This window comes from Elephas maximus, chromosome 9, assembly GCF_024166365.1.
Source record: "Elephas maximus indicus isolate mEleMax1 chromosome 9, mEleMax1 primary haplotype, whole genome shotgun sequence".
NCBI classification, from domain to species: domain Eukaryota; kingdom Metazoa; phylum Chordata; class Mammalia; order Proboscidea; family Elephantidae; genus Elephas; species Elephas maximus.
Window position 1 is genome coordinate 16,271,735 of NC_064827.1, and position 20,464 is coordinate 16,292,198.

Consider the following 20,464-nt stretch of genomic DNA (forward strand, 5'->3'; position numbering starts at 1 on the left):
ATTAAGTACGATTACTTATTGTGTTATTAGGTGTTGTGGAGTTCATTTCGACTCATAGTGAAATCATGTGACAGGAGAACTGCCCTATAGGATTTTCTGGGCTGTATTTAGGAGCCCTAAAAAAAAAAAAAAATTTTTTTTTTTTTTTTAGTGGCTCAGTAGTTAAGCATTTGGTTCCTAGTCCAAAGGTTGGCAGTTCGAATCCACTCACTGCTGCCTGGAAACCCTATGGGGCAGTTCTACTCTGTGACATAGGGTCAGTATGGGTTGAAATTGTCTTGACAGCAACAAGTTTGGTATTTTTGGTTTTAGTCTTTTACGTTCAGAAGAAGATCACTAGATCTTCCTCCTGCTGAGTCTCTGGGTGGGTTCCAGTGGGTTCCAACGGCCAACCTTTCAGTTAGCAGCCAAGCACTTAACCATTTGTGCTGCCAGGGCTCTTTGTGTGAAATACTAGGTAACTGTGTATTGCTGTGCTTTAAGTGGCCAATATCTTTTTTTTCCCTTTTGATAAAAGCTGAAAAGCTTGTGACCCAGTCTTCTGAATACTTACTTTCTATCTAGAGACAATAGTACATTAATCCCTAGGATGCTTTTGGTGATCTCAGCCCAGAAATAGAAATGAAGCATGAGGACGTGTTTCTGGACAACACCGCTAACGTCTGATTCTCAAATATGCTAAAATAAAATATGCTCCTGTCTGTCTTCAGGTAAACGTAGACTTTGGGTTAAATTCAGGGCAACAAAGTGACTTACACAAGTCACGTAGACCAAAAGCTGGTTCCAGATTCTGGGAAAAACTGTTGAAGAAAACAGCCTTTTGTACTTCTCCCGCAGAAGAACAGTCAGTAACTCACACTTTGATTTATTTCTTCAACCAAGGGATAAACCAATAGGGATGAGGAAGGGACCTTTGGGCTAGCATTGACTTGGGGACAGAGAAGGAAGATACTGCTGCCAGCTGCGTTCTCTTCCTTTATGAGCTGACGAGTGGCCATGGCAGTGATCATCAGCTCCATTCTTCCGCCTTTGGAGCTCCATGGTCCATGGACAGAGGAGTGTGTAGGTAGCAGGATTGGTGTCACTGAAGTGCCTCTGTCCTCTGAAATGCTTTCATGTTCATTAGAAAAAGGTGCTCTTTTCTCAAGGGGTGCTTTACTGTCAAAGGATGGAAAATATAAATAAATACACAGTGTCCACAATGTGAGTGGCACCTTTCCGGCCTACCCCTCCTTGTGTGTTAAGTCTGCTGCTTTTAACCTTCGGTGTGTATCAGAATCACTTGTGGATATTTATTACAGATCTCAACTCACCCCAGAATTGCAAGTAGTTGGGTCTAACAAGACCCCACGGGAGATTTTGATGAACATCAGAGTTTGAAAATGAATGTTGAAGGTTAGTCAGTTTTCTCCTAGTTTCTTACTATTCACAGTGGTCCCGGATAAGCAGGACCAGCAGCATTAGCTTCACCTGGGAGCCCCATACTAGCCCTGCTGAAGCAGAATCTGCGTTTTAACAAGGTTCCCAGATGATCTATATGGAAGTTAAATTTGAGAAGCATTGTATTCAACCCCTCTCCAGGGTCAAAATGGAGAGCAGAGAGTAGGAGGAAATTTTTAGTAAGATTCCTTCCTTGAAATTGGCTTGTGGATTGTCATCTATGAATCTAATCTCCCCCCACCCCCACCCCATAGAGATGTGGTGTTTAATTCCACTTTTTCTTAGGTTGTGAACGAGAAACACTTTCTCCGTAAACCTAGTGATGTCTTATCTAATTGAAATAGAATATTACAGGAGTCACTTATTAGAAAAAATTCACATAAATCCACAGTCCACAATGTTCAGTGCGTGCATTTTAGAGAGCCTTACTTATGTCAGTGCTTACGTTTTATTTAAAGGAAGATATTTTTTCTGATGTGATTGTAATATTCAGGGGCTGCTTGATCTTTGTAGGTTCAGACAGTTTCTGTTGACTCATTTTACCTGTTAGTCTTAACTTCTCAGTGTTTGGTGTGTTTTAGTGTTTTGGAAAGAGTTGAGCACGGAACAGTAGACAGGTAGCAATAGATGTTTTAAAACCAGGCTCTAATTTAGGAACCTTATCCTCTTGTAAATTAAGATTGGCCTACTTTCTTGAGGTGTTAACTGTTCTAGTAGCCTTCAAAACATGTCACATGGTAAGGCTGAGACATGGAGAGTAATGACATGGTGCAAGTGTCTGCTCTATATGACTAGAATGAAAATGGTGAGGTACTAACAGATGGGGAACATAGGGCTTTTTGGAAAAAAGTGTCCCATTTAAAATGTGGGAATAGCCAGATCCTGGAGTGTAGAGGGCTATAGATAAAGATTTTGAGAACTCATCTGGGTTTTGAGAAGGGAAGTCGGGTGGGTTAAAACTGGATTATGTAAAGGACAAATACGATATGAGACCACTATTATAAAAACTCATGAAAAGTTTACCCACAGAAAGAAACAATCTTTGGTGGTTACAAGGGAGGGAAAAATGCTAACTAGTGATAGATAAGTGATAACTTTGGTGAAGGGTAAGGCAGTACACAACACTGGGGAAGCCAGCACAACTTGACCAAGGCAGTGCCAGAGAATTCATAGACACATCCACACTCCCGTGGGGATCAAGTTACTGGATTAAGGGCTGGGGACCAAGATCTCAGGGGACATCTAGCCCAATTGGTACAACATAGTTCATAAGGAAAAAATTCTATATCTTTCTGTGGTGAGTAGCATAAAAGCTTGTGAGTGGCCATCTAAGATACATCTACTGGTACCACCCTGTCTGGAGCAAGGGAGAATGAAGAAAACCAAAGACACAAGGGGAAGATGAGTCCAAAAGACTAATGGACCACAACTACCACAGCTTCTACTAGATGAGTCCAGCACAGCTTGATGGTGCCCGGCTACCACCACTGAATACTCTGAAGGGATCGCAATAGAAGGTCCTGGACAGACCTGTAGAAAGATGTAGAACAAAATTCAGGCTCACAAAAAAAAAGACCAGACTTGCTGATATGACAGACTGGAGAAATGCCAAGACTATGGCCCCTGGACACCCTTTTTAACTCAGTACTGAAGTCACTCCTGAAGTTCACCCTTCAGCCAAAGATGAGACAGGTCCGTAAAATAAACAACAATATATGTAGCTCAACCATGTATACAAGACTAAATGGGCACACCAATCCAGGGGCAAGGACCAGAAGGCAGGAGGGTACGGGAAAGCTGGATGAATGGAAATGGGGAACCCAAGGTTGAGAACAGGAGAGTGTTGACATATGGGATTGGCAACCAGTGTCACAAAACAGTATGTGTATTAATTGTGTAATGAGAAACTGATTTACTCTGTAAAGCTTCACCTAAAACACAATTGAGAAAAAAAAAAAGGAATATGTAACAATAGTTGTGAGACTGGAGGAAAAGGGAGTGGTCAGAAAGGTGGGGAAACCAGCAAGTTTGTTATGATGAAAGAAAAAAATAGCCTTTCTAAAGGAAACCAAACCAAACCCACTGCCGTCAAGTCGATTCCGACTCGTAGTGACCCTATAGGACAGAGTAGAACTGTACGATAGAGTTTCCAAGGAGCGCCTGGAGGATTCGAACTGCCGACCTCTTGGTTAGCAGCCATAGCACTTTAACCATTATGCCACCAGGGTTTTCTTTCCAAAAGAGGAAGTGCTTATCAACAGTGTTAGTGAAGGACACTTGAATGAATATTTTATAAGGATCAGCACAAAGCTGATTCCTGTGAGGTGGAGATTAAAGATGTCCCAAATGTCCCGCTTTTCCAAATTGCTGTACCATTCCATGATCTCTAACCTCAGCTACTTCCACTCCCCTCAGTACTCTCCCTCCTGTCTTTGAGTTCTGTAATTCGCTGCGGCGACTCACGAGCCCTATCAAGGAAATGGCTCATGCAGTTGTGGAGGCTGGCAAGTCCCAAATCCACAGGTCAGGCATAGGCTACTTCTGACTGACATGGCCACCAGACCAAACCAGCAGGTCAGACCACATGCTGCTAGCTCACCTGGCGAATCAGGTCAGATGATAGACCACCGGCCCACAGGGCTGAGGACACTGGCAAATCTCAGATTTGGCAGGCATCTGGCTCGAATCCAAGAATTGGAGGTTCAGACAGTAACGAACCAGATAAAGGATCCGGATGCAGAGAAAGAGAGAGCCCCCTGCCAGAGCACCCACATATATACCTTGGATGCAGGCAGTACCTCAGGGAAGGGTGAGACTTGAATAAGGGTGGGACTTGAGTCATGCCCTCCTGCAAGGCTGTGACTCCATATACCCCACACCAATCGTGCCTCATTAACACGAAGAGGTTAGGATTTACAACACATAAAATAGAGGACAGTCATACAATACTGGGAATCCTGGCCTAGCCAAGTTGACACATAACCCCAACTTCACAGCTTCCATATACCTTATTTTGATAGTCTCACTCAATCACTGTGTGTGAGTCACAAAGACCATGACTAAAAAAAAGGGCCATATTAAGTAATTAATTGCACCACAAGACGGAAGACAGAAGGAAGGCCCCAAGTTTCAGGCTGGAAAGTTTTTGTCATACATTTAGAATGTAGTTTCGCAAAGAGTGGGGGATACGTATAAAACATTGGTTTTTGGAGTGTAAGGAGTACATGGTTAGAGGAAAAGCAGCTGTGGTAGTTTTTTCAAACTTCAGGGAGAAAAGATAGTTTAGTTTAGAATAGAGTGACTTTCAGCATGTTTATGGTGGGAAGAGCAAGAAGCCGGGGTTGAGAGAGACTAAAGCTGCAAGGGAAGATAATTTATCATGGTCTTGAATGTAGGAAGTATTTATTCTCAAGGATAGTGCACTTTAGATGAGGAGACAGACTGTAAACAGGAAGTATGATAAAGCATCCGGAAGAATAAAGCAAGAGTGATTGGTTTAGGGCAAAGTTACATAAGGATACTGTTCTCTGCCAGCTCAAAACGTATAAGTTTTTTAGAGATGAGTGAATGATGGTGTAAATATGAAGTCCCTTCATGGAAAATTTCTGTTATGGTAGTGCCACATGGTCCTGTACTTTGATTGCTGACTTTATCTTGTTTGCAAAATGGAAATCCAAATCTAAAGTTCTTGGCTATTTCACCTTTAAAAATGCTGGGCAGGAATTGCGGAATTCCTTGTTTTGGTTTCCATTTTGGAAAAATTTATTTTCGTTTTATGACCTCCCGGGAGCTTGTCACTTCTGTGTAAGCTTGTGCTACAGTTTAATAGAATTTTCACTCTAATTCTGATTTCTACAGTAAGGATTTTGGAATTTCAAGGACTGTTACGGGAGGTTCTTTTGGTCACTAAATTATTGCCTATTTAAAATTTGTTCAGGGTTAGGTATCCTGGAGATAGCAGAATATCATTGTAGAATACGGTTTGTTAGGTCGTTTCGTCTTTTCAATGGTATGTGTTGCTTTTTAAGTGCAGTTGAAAGCTGGCTTCAGGGCTCTAAGTTCTGGTTAGAGTAGGGTAAGCTCATTTGAACATAATTATCTAGGAGGATGGAGTTTGAGACACCCTGGGGATCGGATCTTTTTAAGGAAGAGTTATGTTGGTGGATCTTTAAACAAAATCTTCTGAAAATCCAGAGCTTTTCCTACTTTGGAAGGCTTTGCCCTCCACTTTCTTCACTTTTTCCCTCCTACTATTGTAGGAGTAGCCTTGGAATAGATGATAGATGCAGAGCTGAAGAAAAACTGGCTAGTTGCCTTTTGCCCTGGGACTCTTCATATGGAATACAAAATAAAAATATTTGTCTCTTTAAAGAGTGTATGTGTGTAACTTGAAAGACACATGAAAGTTACTAACTTAAGCCTTCCCCTACATCCCTCGTCAGCAGCCCCTTGGAACCTGCCTGCGTAGTTACTGCCTCTGAACGTTTCCTCCCAGTTTTCCCTTGTATCACTGTCGCAGTTCTCCCTATACTGGGATGAATAACCAGTTGCTGTTGAGCTGATTCCAGCTAGTGGTGACCCAGTGTGTTTCAGAGTAGAAATGTGCTCCTTAGGGTTGTCAATGGCTGATTTTTTCAGCAGTGGATTGCCAGGCCTTTTTTCCGAGGTGCCTTTTCTGGGTGAACTTAAACCTCCAACCTTTGAGTTAGTAGGCAAGTACGTTAACCATTTGCACCACTCAGGAACTCCAGTTGGAATGAATAGTGTCCCCCCAAAAATTCATATCCACTTCGGACCTCAGAATATGACCTTATTTATAAATAAGATTTTTGTAGATGTAATTAGTTTAAGATTAGGTCATGCTGGATTAAGATGGGCCCCAAATCCAATGACTGCTGTCCTCATAAGAAGGCCATGCGAAGACACAGACACTGATGCACACAAGGACAACAGCATGTGAAGATGGAGGCAGAAATTGGAGTGGTGTGTCTCCAAGGCAAGGAATGCCAATGATTGCTGACAACCACCGGAAGTAGGAAAGAGACAAAGGAGGATTCTTCCCTAGAACCTTCAGGGGAAGGGAGCATGGTCCTGCCAACACCTTGATTTCAGACTTCTAGCCTCCAGAGCTGTGAGAGAATGTATTTCTGTTGTTTGAAGCCACTGAGTTTGTGGTACTCTGTAAAGGCACACCTAGGAAACTCATGCACTTCCTGTTACCTGGAACTTTTTCCTTCTACCCAGTAAAAGCGGAAGGGTGCAGTGGCCAAACAAAAAAACCCCAGGATCATTCCCGCCTCTCCAGTGTTGTAAATCCCGCATCCCCATCTTCTAGGAAGGCAGTTCTCAGACATGTACTCCTGTGACTCATCGATGGGTTATAGTTACATGCCTGAAACTATCGGTGTTTTTAATTTCTATGATTCCATCCCTTTCTCCCAATTAGTGTAATTTGATATAGGGATAACTTCGATTCCATAAGTTTATTAAGTTTGGGAGAACTTCCATACTTTTCAAGAAGCAAATCACTTCAGAACTCTTCACAATGGCCTACCTGTGTGGAACCTGCTATTCAGTGGATGGTGATAACTTGTTTTAGGAAGACTGGAGAGTACCTATGAATAGGGAAGGAAAGGGTTGAATAATCTGGGTTAAAAAGTGGCTGTCGTATTGTTATGGTTTGAATTGTGTCTCCCCAAAATTTGGGTTGTAAACCTAATCCCTATACTGGTGGTCCAGTGACGAATTGCATGGGGCAAATCTGCAAAAGACCTCTTTGAGTATTAAAAAGCAAAGATGTCACTCTAAGAACTAAGGTGCATCTGACCCAAGTCATGGTGTTTTCAGTCGCCTTGTATGCATGTGGAAGCTGGTCAATGAATCAGGAAGACCAAAGAAGAATTGACCCCTTTGAATTATAGTGTTGGCGAAGAATAGTTAATAGACCACGGACTGCCAGGAGAATGAACAAATCTCGAGGATGATGAGACTTCTTCTCACAAACTTTGGACATGTTATCAAGAGCGATCAGTCCCTGGAGAAGGACATCGTGCTTGGTAAAGTAAATTGTCAGTGAAAAAGAGGAAGACCCTCAGTGAGTTGGATTGTGACACAGTGGCTGCAACAGCAGTCTCAGGCATAACAAAAATTGTGAGGATGGCACAGAACTGGGCAGTGTGTGGTTCTCTTGTGCATAGGGTCGGTATGAGTCGGAACCTACCTGAGGGCACCTATCAGCAATAAACCTATGGTTATAGTTTCATTTAAGAATGAGTTTTGGTCTGTTAATGAGGCAATATTAGTGTAAGGTGTGTTTTAAGTCAGCCTCTTCTGAGATCAAAAAGAGATGGAGCGAGCAAGAGATAGGGAAAGAGAGGTGCTGAGCAGGGTGAAGATTGTCCAGGAGCAGAAGAGACAAGGACCTTCCTCCAGAGCTGGCAGAGAGAAAGCCTTCCCCTAGAGCTGGCACCCTGAATTCAGACTTCTAGCCTCCTGACTCTGAGAAAATAAACTTCTGTTTGTTACACCCACCGGCCTGTGTTTCTGTTAGCAGCACTAGATAACTAAAACACATAACAAGCGTGAAGAATTGGAGGAAAAGTGGTTACATGTTGTTGTGGGTGTAACTTTTATCTTAGTGCCTTGATATGCTTCCAGTGTTCCATTCTGACTTTAGACATTGCTTTCCCTGTCAAGCCAAGCTCAGAAAGTGTACTGCTTGCAGCAGCTCACATTTACTCCTGACTTCGTAGAAACTGTAGTCAGAGGTGTCAATTGAGTGTAGAAATAACCCCATGGTCTTTTTGATTCTTGTGCCTCAAACTTCATTGGAAAAATGTTTATGGAAACACTTTAAATTTCCAATCATTTCATCACCTTAACCATTATCTTTATTTTTGGGAATGCCCTACCAGTTAATTTGCAAGTTTTATGCTGTTACAGAGTTTATTTTTATTTTATACTTTGAACAGTTCTGATTTTTTAATAACTGTCATACTGTTCAACAGTTGTGTGTTTTATCCCAAGCTGTGCTTTCTCAACTGTTCCACAATTGGCGTGTTCTTGTTTTTTGGCTGTCGGAACATGTAAGAATGAAGGTGTGCTGTGTAGTTTTTTGTTCCTTGAATTTGTTTTTTCCTAAGAATTTTCAGGAGTTCATTTTTTTTTTTTTTTTTTTTAATAAAGTAAGCAGTAGGGTGAGTGTGAGTTGGAATCGACCCGACAGCAACAGGTTTGGGTTTTTTGTATGTGTGTGTTTGAGCTTATCTGCCTAGTGACTTGGGAGACTTCTTAGGCTTGTTTGGAACAAGCATGTTGAACCTGTGAGATAATACGTAATTGAATTCCCCCACTGGGAAATTTGTTTGTGAATTCTGAATAGGCTGATCTCTTGTTCTGTTGGTTAACAAACGTGAATACTTGTAACATGCATTTGAGTGAAAGTTACTTTTACAGTACATTAATAAGTTTCTAATTCAGGGACAGAATTTCATTCTTTCCCTTTGGTTTGCTTCTCAAATGTGATCTTACTATCTTTGAGAGTTGTGGGTGTGATAGATATTACATATAAAGAGGGAAAAATGAGCAATGTTTAAATAGGTCATATTTCTAGGGAAGTGGTAGTTCTCACTTTCAAGGAGTTTAATTTTCTTATTATTTCACTGTATCATGGTGAGATGACCAACTGAATTTTATGAAGAAACAAAATGGAAACCTTGCCAAAATATGGGTTGGTTGCAAGATAATTTATTTGCTCTTCATCCTGGAAGACTTTACGATATAATTTGATAATCTTTACAGATGGATCAAATTAGAGAACTTTAGGCAAGTGGAATAGCATGAGTAAGAATTAAAATTATTCCTGCTTGATTTTTTTTTTAAATAGTATTCTATTGTGTTTTCAGTGAGAGTTTACCCAGCAAATTAGGTTGCTATTTAATAATTTCTACACAAATTTATTTAGTGACATTGATTACATTTTTCACAATATGTCAGCATTCTTATTAATTCTGTTCTGGTTGTCCAATGAGTGTTTTTTTTTTTTTTCCTTCTGAATTTTATTATTTTGTTGTTGTTGAGAATGTGCACAGCAAAAACGTACAACAGTTCAACAGTTTCTACATGTACTATTTAGTGACATTGATTACATTCTTCGAGTTGTGCGGCCATTCTCATCCTCTTTTTCTGAGTTGTTCTTCTCTTATTAACATAAACTCACCGCCCCCAAAGGTTCCTTTCTAAACTTTTGAGTTGCTGTTGTTGATTTGACCCCATGTAGTTTTTAAAAGAGCATAATGCTCAAGGCAGCAATGGTACATTTTTGGTTTTAATGGCTAGAAGGGTTCCCTATAGCTCATGTAGAGTGTTTCTTCAGAGTTTATTGGGGTCCAGAGAAGATGCCGATATTAGAGGCTGTAAAGAAATAGGAATGGTTTCCATTGTCACTAAATTGAAGCCCTATGAATTTTAATAGTTTGAGTAGGGCATTTGAAAATTAAACATGTAGAAACATGACATTTTGAGAGAGAAGCATTTCAATATCTTTTTCTCTTTTTTTCTAGTTGGAAAATGGATATACTTTATTTGACTATGACGTTGGACTGAATGATATAATTCAGCTGCTGGTTCGCCCAGACCCAAATCTTCCTAGCACATCTAAACAGACTGATGCACAGGTCAAACCCTGTTCTAATAGTCCACCTAAAGGAAAGAAAACCCCAAGGGTAGGACCTTCTGGTCAGCCGTCTACATCAACTCATGCATTTCTGATTGATCCTGGCTTTGGACTATATAAGGTATGTTGTCGTCTTCACACTTCTTGTTAGTTGTGAGAATACAGTTGTCTGTTCCCTTCAGGATGTTGTAAGTATTGATTGCCATTTGATAGTAAACATTGGGCTGTTACTATTTTAACATTTAAAAGTAGTTTTCAGAATTTACTGTGAAATATATGTAGACAAATGTGTAAAATATATATGGACAGTTTAAAGAAAAATAATAAACGCGACACCTGTGTAATTCCACCAAGATTAAGAAGTTAGAATGATGCCAGTACCTTTTTAAGCCTCTTGTGTGCCCCTACCAGATCATACTTCCCTATTTCTCCCTAAGAGGTAAACTACTTGTGCTAACTTTTATGATCATTTTCTTGTTTTCCTACTTACGTATGTGTCACTAAAGAATATGTTGGTTAGTTTTGCCTATATTTGAATTTTATATAATGGAATTCTACTTTTTTTCACAACTTGGCGAGATTCTCTGATGCAGTATAAAAAAAAAAATTTTTTTTTTTTTTAGCTGTGTTTTATTCTTATTACAGTATTCTATTTTATTAACATACCACAAAATATTTATCTTATCCCTGATTAATAGCTATTTGGGCTGTTGCCAGCTTTCAGCTGTTTTATGCAGTGCTGTTTTGAACTTTCTTGTGTGTGTATCCTGGTGCACATGTTGGAGAATTTCTTAAGAGTTTCTGTCTGGGAATAGAAGTATTGACTCTGGCTACTGCCAAACTGCTCTCTCTCTCTCTTTCTTTTTTTTTTTTTTTTTAAATTGTGCTTTTAGAGAAAGTTTATAAATCAAGTCAGTCTCTCTCACAAAAACTTATATACTCCTTGCTACATACTCCCAGTTGCTCTCCCCCTAATGAGATAGCCCACTCCCTCCCTCCACTCTCTCTCTTCGTGTCCATTTCGCCAGCTTCTAACCCCCTCTACCCTCTCATCTCCCCTCCAGGCAGGAGATGCCAACATAGTCGCAAGTGTCTGTGTGATCCAGGAAGCTTACTCCTCAGCAGCACCCCTCTCCAACCCATTGTCCAGTCCAATCCCTGTATGAAGAGTTGGCTTTGGCAATGGTCCCTGTCCTGGGGGAGCAGAAGGTCTGGGGGCCATGACCGCTGGGGTCCTTCCAGTCTCAGTCAGACCATTAAGTCTGGACTTTAGTGAGAATTTGGGGTCTGCATCCCACTGCTCTCCTGCTTCCTCAGGGGCTCTCTGTTGTGTTCCCTGTCAGGGCAGTCATCGGTTGTAGCTGGACACTGTCTAGCTCTTCTGGTCTCAGGCTGATGCAGTCTCTGGTTTATGTGGCCCTTCCTGTCTCTCGGGCTCATAATTACCTTGTGTCCTTAGTGTTCTTTATTCTCCTTTGATCCATGTGTGTTGAGACCAATTGATGCATCTTAGGTGGCCGCTTGATAGTGTTTAAGACCCTAGAAGCCACTCTCCAAAGTGAGATACAGAATGTTTTCTTAATAGATTTTATTATGCCAATTGACTGACATGTCCCCTGAAACTACGCTGGTCTTCGAAGCATTCAGTTTATTCAGGAAACTTCTTTGCTTTTGGTTTAGTCCAGTTGTGCTGACCTTGCCTGTGTTGTGTGTTGTCTTTCCCTTCACGTAAAGCAGTTCTTATTTACTATCTAATTAGTGAATACCCTTCTCCCACCCTCCCTCCCCCCGCCCTCGTAACCATCGAAGAATATTTTCTTCTCTGTTTAAAGTATTTCTTGAGTTCTTATAATAGTGGTCTTACACAATATTTGTCCTTTTGCAGCTGACTAATTTCACTCAGCATAATGCCTTCCAGGTTCCTCCACGTTATGAAATGTTCCACAGATTCATCATTGTTCTTTATCGATGCGTAGTATTCCATTGTGTGAATATACCATAATTTCTTTATCCATTCATCTGTTGATGGGCACCTTGGTTGCTTCCATGTATTTTTGCTGTTGTAAACAGTGCTGCAGTAATCATGGGTGTGCATATATCTGTTCGTGTAAAGGCTCTTATTTCTCTAGGATATATTCCAAGGAGTGGGATTGGTGGATCGTATGGTAGTTCTGTTTCTCGCTTTTTAAGGAAGTGATCGTATGGTAGTTCTGTTTCTAGCTTTTTAAGGAAGTGCCAAATTGATTTCCAAAGTGGTTGTACCATTTTACGTTCCCACCGGCAGTGTATAAGTGTTCCAGTCTCTCCACAGCCTCTCCAACATTTATTATTTTGTGTTTTTTGGATTAATGCCAGCCTTGTTGGAGTGAGATGAAATCTCATTGTAGTTTTGATCTGCATTTCTCCAGTGGCTAATGATCGTGAACATTTCCTCATATATCTGTTAGCTACCTGAATGTCTTCTTTAATGAAGTCTCTATTCATATCCTTTGCCCATTTTTTAATTGGGTTATTTGTCTTTTTGCAGTATCATGTAGATTTTAGAGACACTGATCAGAAATCATGCAGTATCATGTAGATTTTAGAGGTGCTGATTGGAAATGTCATAGCTAAAAACTTTTTCCTAGGCTGTAGGTAATCCTTTTCCTCTATTGGTGAAGTCTTTGGATGAGCGTAGGTGTTTGATTTTTAGGAGCTCCCGGTTATCTAGTTTCTCTTCTGCTCTCTTGTTCCATTGGTCTGTTTGTCTATCCTTGCCCATACATATAAGTCCTGCAGTCTTAGGGACTATTTGATATCTCCCTTTCTCCCATCTCCTAAATTTTGTTTCTCTTCAGGAGTGTCGTGGTTTTTTGGCTTTCAACACCTTTATATAAAAATTTAAGAGTTAGCTTGTCAGAGCTTTACAGATAAACAGTCTGAGATTTTGATGGGGATTGCATCTATAGATCAACTTGGAGAATTGATGTCTTGACTTAAAATGTTGAATCTTTTAATTCATGCACATGATAGATTTCCCCATGAACGTGATAGATTTTGCCATCTTTCAGTTAACTTTTTTCTTTTTACCTACCTTGTTCAATTTATTTCTAGGAGCTTTGTTTTTTGATGCTATTATAAATGGTGGCCCTGGTGATGTAGTGGTTCAGAGTTCAGCTGCTAACCTAAAGGTCGGCAGTTCAAGCCAACCAGCCGCTCCTTGGAAACCCTATGGGGAAATTTTACTCTGTCCCATAGGGTCATGATGAGTCAGAATTGAGTTGATGGCAATGGGTTTGGTTTTGGTTTTGGGGTGTTATAAATGGTTATCTCTTAAAATTGCAATTTGTTTGCTGATATGTAGAAACGCAATTGATTTATTTAGTGACCTTTGTATCCAGTAGCTTTTTCAAACTCTATTCTAATACGTTATGTAGAAATAATTGAATAACTGTTCCGTTTCATTCGTTCCAATTCTTCTGTTTTTTCTGAATTTTTTTGTCTTGTGCAGTGTTGCATGATGTGGTGATAGTGGGTATATCCTTGTTCGGTTGCTGATCTCAAAAGGAATGCCTTCAGTGTTTCACCATTAAGTATGATGTTTGGGAGGTTTGTTTTGTTTTTTCTTTTTAGTATAGTATTTTACTAGTTGGGTCAAATTGAGACCCAGACTCAGTTTTTCAAAGTATTTCCAAGGCTAAAAACTAACAAAAAAATTGGTTTATGAAGTGAGCTATTTAAGAAAATGCAAATAAAGATAATTTGGATCTGCGGAAAAAATGCAAACCTGTACGTACGTATGGAGGGCATAAGAAAGCTAGCATAAAGCTCCATCTTCAAAACAGCACCAAGCCTTGGGTGGCCTCACTGATAAATTGTTTTAAACTGATAAGAAATAGATAATTGTGATGTCATCTCAATTGACCCACGGCATAAAGGAAGGAAGGAGAAGTTGGCATTGCTTTATACATTTAGTATAACACTGATATGAAACATGACAAAAAGCATTCGGTATCACTAATGTATTGATGTAAAGCCTGAGATATATTTGGCAAACAGAATTAATGACTGTAGATTAAAAGAACATACTAATAATACCTTCACCAAGTATGGTTTGTCAGAAAGTGGGGATAGTTTGTTAGTAGGGTATGTTTTTAATAGAATTCATTGTATTAACAGACCAAAGAAAAATTTGAATCCAATCCTGATTTAAAAAAAAAAAAAAATCCTTGTTAACAAGAACAGTTGGATTGGGTGAGTAGTTTAAACCACAACCAGCATCATGCTTGATGGTCAGGAAAAGGCAGAAGCATTCCCATTAAAGACAGGAGCCAGACAAGGAAACCAGTTAATGCTGCTCTTTTAACATTTTTCAGGAGGTCCTAGATAATGCAGTTGGGCAGGAGAACAAAATAAAATGTAAATATTGGAGAAGACAGTTATCACTTATAGATACGTGGAAAAGCAATAAGTAAGTGGCTGTTTTCAAATTAATATTGGAATACCAATAGTAGTCTTTACTAAAATCAATTGGAAAATAAAGTAGAAGAGAAAAAATATTTGCAGTAAACATACTTTTTTTATACATGATAAGCATTGTTGTGTGCCATCAAGTCAATTCCAAATCATAGTGACCCTAAAAGGACAGAGTAGAACTGTCCCATAGGGTTTCCTAGGCTGTAATCTTTACAGGAGCAGACCTCAGGTCTTTTTTCCCTAGGAACTGCTGGTGGGTTTGACCGTTTACCTTTTGGTTAGCAGCCGAGCTCTTAACCATTGCACCACCAGAGCTCATGATAGGCGTAAGACACAAAACAGTGCTCTGTATAGTGCTCACAATTCATACAAAATGATCAATACTGAAAGCCAGTTTGCCGTTCCGTTGCCAGCATCACCCATTGATTTTATCCCTCCTCCAGATATCAGTGCTTCCTGTGTTACTTTTTTATATTGTTACTTTATAAAGAAACTTTTTATTTTAAATTTGTTTTAGATTTACAGCAAAATTTGGGAGGTAGTACAGAGAGTTACCGTATATCACGCACCGTTTCCCTTATTGTTAACATTTTACATTAGTAGAGTGTATTTGTTATAGTTAGTGAAGCAGTATTGATCCATTGTTATGAAGTAAAGCCCATGCTTTATGCACATTTCTTAGTTTTTACCTGATGTCGTTTTTTTCAGTTCCAGAATCCCATCTAGGTACCACATGACATTTAGCTGTCATGTCTCCTTAGGCTTCCCTTGGCTACGACAGTTACTCAGGCTTTCCTTGTTTTTGATGACAGTTTTGAGGTGTACTGGTTGGGTATTTTCTAAAATGTCCCTCTTGCACATGAGACTATGTGGGCAGCTCCTGTCTGGAGGTAAGATGAGAAGGCAGAGGGGAACAGGAGCTGGTTGAATGGACATAGGGAATATAGGAGAGAGAGGAGGAGTGTGGTATCTGATTAGGAAGAGAGCAGCTAGGAGTACACAGCAAGATGTGCATAAGGTTTTGTATAAGAGACTGACTTGATTTGTAAACTTTCACTTATATAAAGCATAATAAATGTAAACAAATAAATAAAATGGCCCTCTGTTGGGATCTGTCTATTGCTTTCCTCATGATTAGACTGAGTTTATGTGTTTTGGAGAGCAAGACCACAGAAGTGCTGTTTTCATCACATCGTATCTAGGGTTAAAAGTAACTTAGATTGCATAAGGGTAGTAACTTACAACTATTGATGTGACCTGTGATCACCTTGGTGAGGTAGTGTTTGCCAGGTTTCTCCAACTGTAAAATTACTTCCCCTTCCCTCCTTTCCACCCTCTACATTGCAAGGAAGCATGCATAGCGGGGTTATGTTCTACTTCCTTGAGGGCAGAGTATGTGCATTATTTGAAATTCTTCATGAGAGATTTGTCTCTTGCGCATTTATTTATCATCAATTTACATCAGTATGAATTGATGGGTATTTTATACTTTGGGTTGTAATTCAATAATACTTTATTTTGCTGCTCAAATTTTTCTGGCTTCGGCCATTGGAAGCTGTCTTAGTTGGCTTCTGTATCCCTTTGGCTTACCCCCATCCTTGTGTTTTTCTGTTTTTGAGCACTTTATGGCTCAACAAGATGCTCCAGGCTCATCTTGTGTATTTCCTGCCCCAGTCCTAGAATCAGCCATTTCTCCAAGGAGCCCTGGTGTCTTGAATTGGAGAATGGTATTAGGAACCAAGATCCATATGCTAGGTGTACTCATTGCACCTTGCTATTGGACTGTCATTGCCTTTAGGCTGTCTCAGATGACACAGCAAGGAAGTATATGTATATATACTAATCCTTGTATACACATGTATCTGTAAATATTTCTTTATGTAACTATCTGCGTCAATGTTAAGCTTGCGTTGCTACTTTTTAACTTCTTTTTGGGTAAAGACTCCAGCCTAGAAGCTGTTACTTTTAAATTGATTTGTTTTATACAGTGAAGAGATGAATTTGCTTTCACAGGAGGACTGTTTATATATCTACAGATCTGAGATTAGCCAAGGTAAAACAGTTCAGCTCAATTTAAATTCTTCATGTTTAGCAATACTCTGCCATATCCCTCTCCTCAGTCTAATTCAGAAGAGCACTGTGAGAAAGAAACTACTTCTCAGCAGATCTTTGCTTTCTGTTTTCAGTGTCCCTGCTTTGGCTGTCATTAGCTTCTAGTGCCTGCCTTTTAAATTCTTCTTTTTTTTAACATCTCTTATATTTCGTATTTATTTTTTATATTTCACATTAGTATAGAGTTGTTAAAGACTTTACCTTTGTCATTAGACTTGGTTTTAAATCCCAGTTCAACCACTTAAGAATTGTACAGACTTGGCAATGAAGTTTTACAGTAAGGCTCTGTTTCTCCGTTTAGAAACACCCTTGGGAGCTGGCACTTAAACTCTCAAAAGGCTATGTTGTTATTCATGTAGTAATGTATTAAGGAACACTGTGTTTAACCCTCCTTGTTAGTTGAAGAGTCCAAAAGGATTTGTTTGCTTTTTGATGCAGCTCAGTAATTGTCAGACGTATTTGAAGCCTTTGGCTACCGACATTAGTTTTTTTCCGTGTAAAAGTGTTTGCTTATTTTCTGGACAGTTTATTCATTCAATGAATATTTGTATGTCTCCTGCATACTTGAGCTAGGTCTTAGGGATAGAGGAGTAAACAAACGCTGTTATCCCTTACATTCATAGGACTTTTATAAGAGGTGAACTTTTTTTTTTTTTTTTTGCTGAACTGAGAACAGCTTAGAAGCTGCGACTTTTGAATTGATTAGTTTGGAATTTGCTTTGGGTTCTATCTATTTTCCATAGTCACAGAAACTCTTTGAGTAGTTAGTGTATCAGAATTTCATTAAATTGTTTCTAGATGTGTTACAAAAATTGGAGTTTTTTTCTTTTTGCCTTTATCTTTCATTCATGCCTATGTAAGATTTGTACAGGTTTTCCTTTTATAGATGTAGAGCTTTCTTTAATTAAAATTATCTATGAGCAGATTTTTGGACCTTTCCTTCCTCCTGACTGAAATGTTCTTTGGACCTCTTGGTAAGCAGGAACAAAAAGTAAATTCTCAAATTAACTTTACTGAAAACTGGTGTAGGTAAAAATTTGAGCTTAATGTTTTAAAATGAGATTTTAACCTCACGTTATCTACTGTCTTATTTTACCCTGGTTTGTAACTTTGAGTGATACTTGGTCCGTTTCAGATATCTTTTCATGTTATTTTAGGAAGTTACAGATCACTGTCATATGTGGAGGGTTTATGCAAGGTTGTGGAGAGGCGGGTCCTTCCAGGTCCCAGTGTGCATTTAACATAAATTGAATCACGCAGACACTGGATGAGGAACTAGTTTATTTTCTGAAACAAGGTGGACTTTGGAACCTAGATTGATTTTAATTTTGGCTTTTGGCTATGGAAGGTATGTGTGGCTCTAGTGAGACCCTGCTTTAGAAATGATTGTCACTCTGACCTAAATGATGTGTGTGGCCCTGTTTATCATGAGCGGAAACTGTGCTTTATAATAGGGAATAAAATCAGGAGTTCTTGTCCCACTTAGAAAATCTGGTTTTGTTTGTTTTACTCCGAGAATGCCCTACGTTTCTAAGCCAGTGAGTCCTCTCTTACGTGTGATGTTCAAGGAATGGCATTATTTTTAGGTTGACTTAGGTTTCTGTTAACTCTAACTGTATTGCCAAATGTTGAGGTATCCAGATACTAGGTCTCTTTGCTTGTTTCTACCTTGTCTATGACATTTGGTAGTTTGAAACCATTTTATATTTTTTAATACCTTTTTTCTAAGTTCATCACTTACCTTTGAAGTTCTTATTTATATTGCCATCTTCTTATATATCAAGCTTCATGGTATACTAACAAGAGCATAAACATCAAGATAAAGATGTCTTCAAGTCCTAGCTTTATATTTTATTAGCTTTCACGTTATCTTATAAAATAGGAATTGTTAGCGTTATATTAGGGTTAGGTAAACCTTATTAAGGAACCTTGCATAATTCCTGGCAGCATGGGTATTTAACTTTTAGTATATTACTTTCCCCTGTTCCCAAGTGATGCCATGCCATCTGTCAGAATTATATTAGATACCCTGGGTGATCTTTTATTCCTTCAGGGAAAGAGCCAGCTTGATTAGATGGTTGCCTTGTATTGATGATTTCATTTTTCCTTTTTAAGAGCTTAAAAAGAAAAAAAAAAAGACCGATGAGAAGTGTCTTAGTTATCTAGTGCAGCTATAACAGAAATACCTCAAGTGGATGGCCTTAATAAAGAGAAACTGTAGAGGCTGGAAGTCCGAATTCAGGGTGCCAGCTCCAGGGGAAGGCTTTCTGTCTCTGTCAACTCTGGGGGAAGGTCTTTGTCATCCATCTTCCCTGGTTGAGGAGTTTCTCAGTGCAGGGACCCCAGGTCCAAAGGATGCGCAGTGCTCCCAGCGCTTCCTTCTTGGTGGTATGAGACCCTCATGTCTCTCTGCTTGCTTCTCTCTTTGGTAGCTCAAGAGACTGGCTTGAAATGGCACCTGATCTTGTAGACTGCGTCCTGCCTCATTAACATAACTGCCGCTAATCCCACTTCATCAACATCATAGGGATAGGATTTATAACACACAGGAAAATCCCATCAGATGACAAAATGGTGGACAGTCACACAATACTGGAAATCATGGCCTAGCCAAGTTGACAGATATTTTGGGGGGAGACAATTCAATCCATGACAGGATGTCTCTTAATTACTGCTCTCGGAAGGGTCTTGAACTTTAGACCACTATTTTAGTCATCTAGTGCTGCTATTCTGGAGTGCTGCTATAACAGAAAAACCACAAGTGGCTGGCTTTAACAAAGAGAAGTTTATTTCCTCACACTAAAGTAGGCTAAAGCCAAATTCAGGGTGTTGGCTCCAAGGGAAGGCTTTCTCTCTCTTTTTCAGTTCTGGAGGAAGGTCATTGTCATCAATCTTCCCCTGGTCAAGGAGCTTCTCAGGCACAGGGACCCCGGGTCCGAAGGACACGCTCTGCTCCCAGTGCTGCTTTCTTGGTGGTATGAGGTCCCCAACGCTCTGCTTGCTTGTCTTTCCTTTTATCTCTTAAGAGATAAAAAGTGGTGCAGGCTACACCCCAGAGAAACTTACTTTACTTTGGATCAGGGAGGCGACCTGAGTAGCGGTGTTACAATCCTATCCTAATTCTCTTAACATAAAATTAAAATCACAAAATGGAGGACAGCCATGCAATACTGGGAACCATGGCCTAACCAAGTTGATACACAGATTTTTGGGAGGACATAATTCAATCCATGACAACCACTGTGCTTACCTTTTTTTTAGGAGATTTTTTTTTTTTTTTTTACCAGCTTCCATTTCTTAGCTTCTGATACTCTAGTATACCTATTTTCTAATATGCTGTTTTTCCTTTGGTCGGATTGCATGGTTTAGTTCTGGATCTTCCACTAGACTTGACTACATCTGTTTTGCATCTTATAGGTCTATTCTTTGCTTTCAGCTCCCTTTAGTTTTGCCAAGTTAAAATAGGCTGAGGTAGTATACTTTCTGTATTTTATTGTTCTTCCTTGAGGTAGTAAATAATTGCATTTGCTAAGGAGTTACTAATTGATGGTGTATAGATGGATTCATTAGACTCTTCCCTTTGCTTTTATGCATAATTCCCTCATTTCAAGCTTTATTGTCTGTTTAATACTTTACTGATTTCTGGTTGGGCAGTGTAAATTATCTTCAGAATTATGAAAAAACTAATGGAACAAATAATAGTCGTAATAGTTTAAAATCCTGGCTTTTCTGTAATGACAGTCTTACTGGATGACTTGCCAGAATGATTCTTCGGTATTGATT

General features: G+C 39.5%; 1 protein-coding gene across 2 annotated transcripts in view; it reads left to right on the forward strand.

Annotated features, from left to right (window-relative positions):
• UHRF2 (ubiquitin like with PHD and ring finger domains 2) overlaps positions 1-20,464 on the forward strand; it is a 95,861-nt gene that overhangs the window by 1,785 nt on the left and 73,612 nt on the right. For both annotated transcript variants that reach the window (XM_049896784.1, XM_049896783.1), the window contains exon 2: positions 10,002-10,235. In XM_049896784.1, the coding sequence (XP_049752741.1) occupies positions 10,002-10,235 (234 nt within the window). The remainder of the gene's footprint in view (positions 1-10,001; positions 10,236-20,464) is intronic.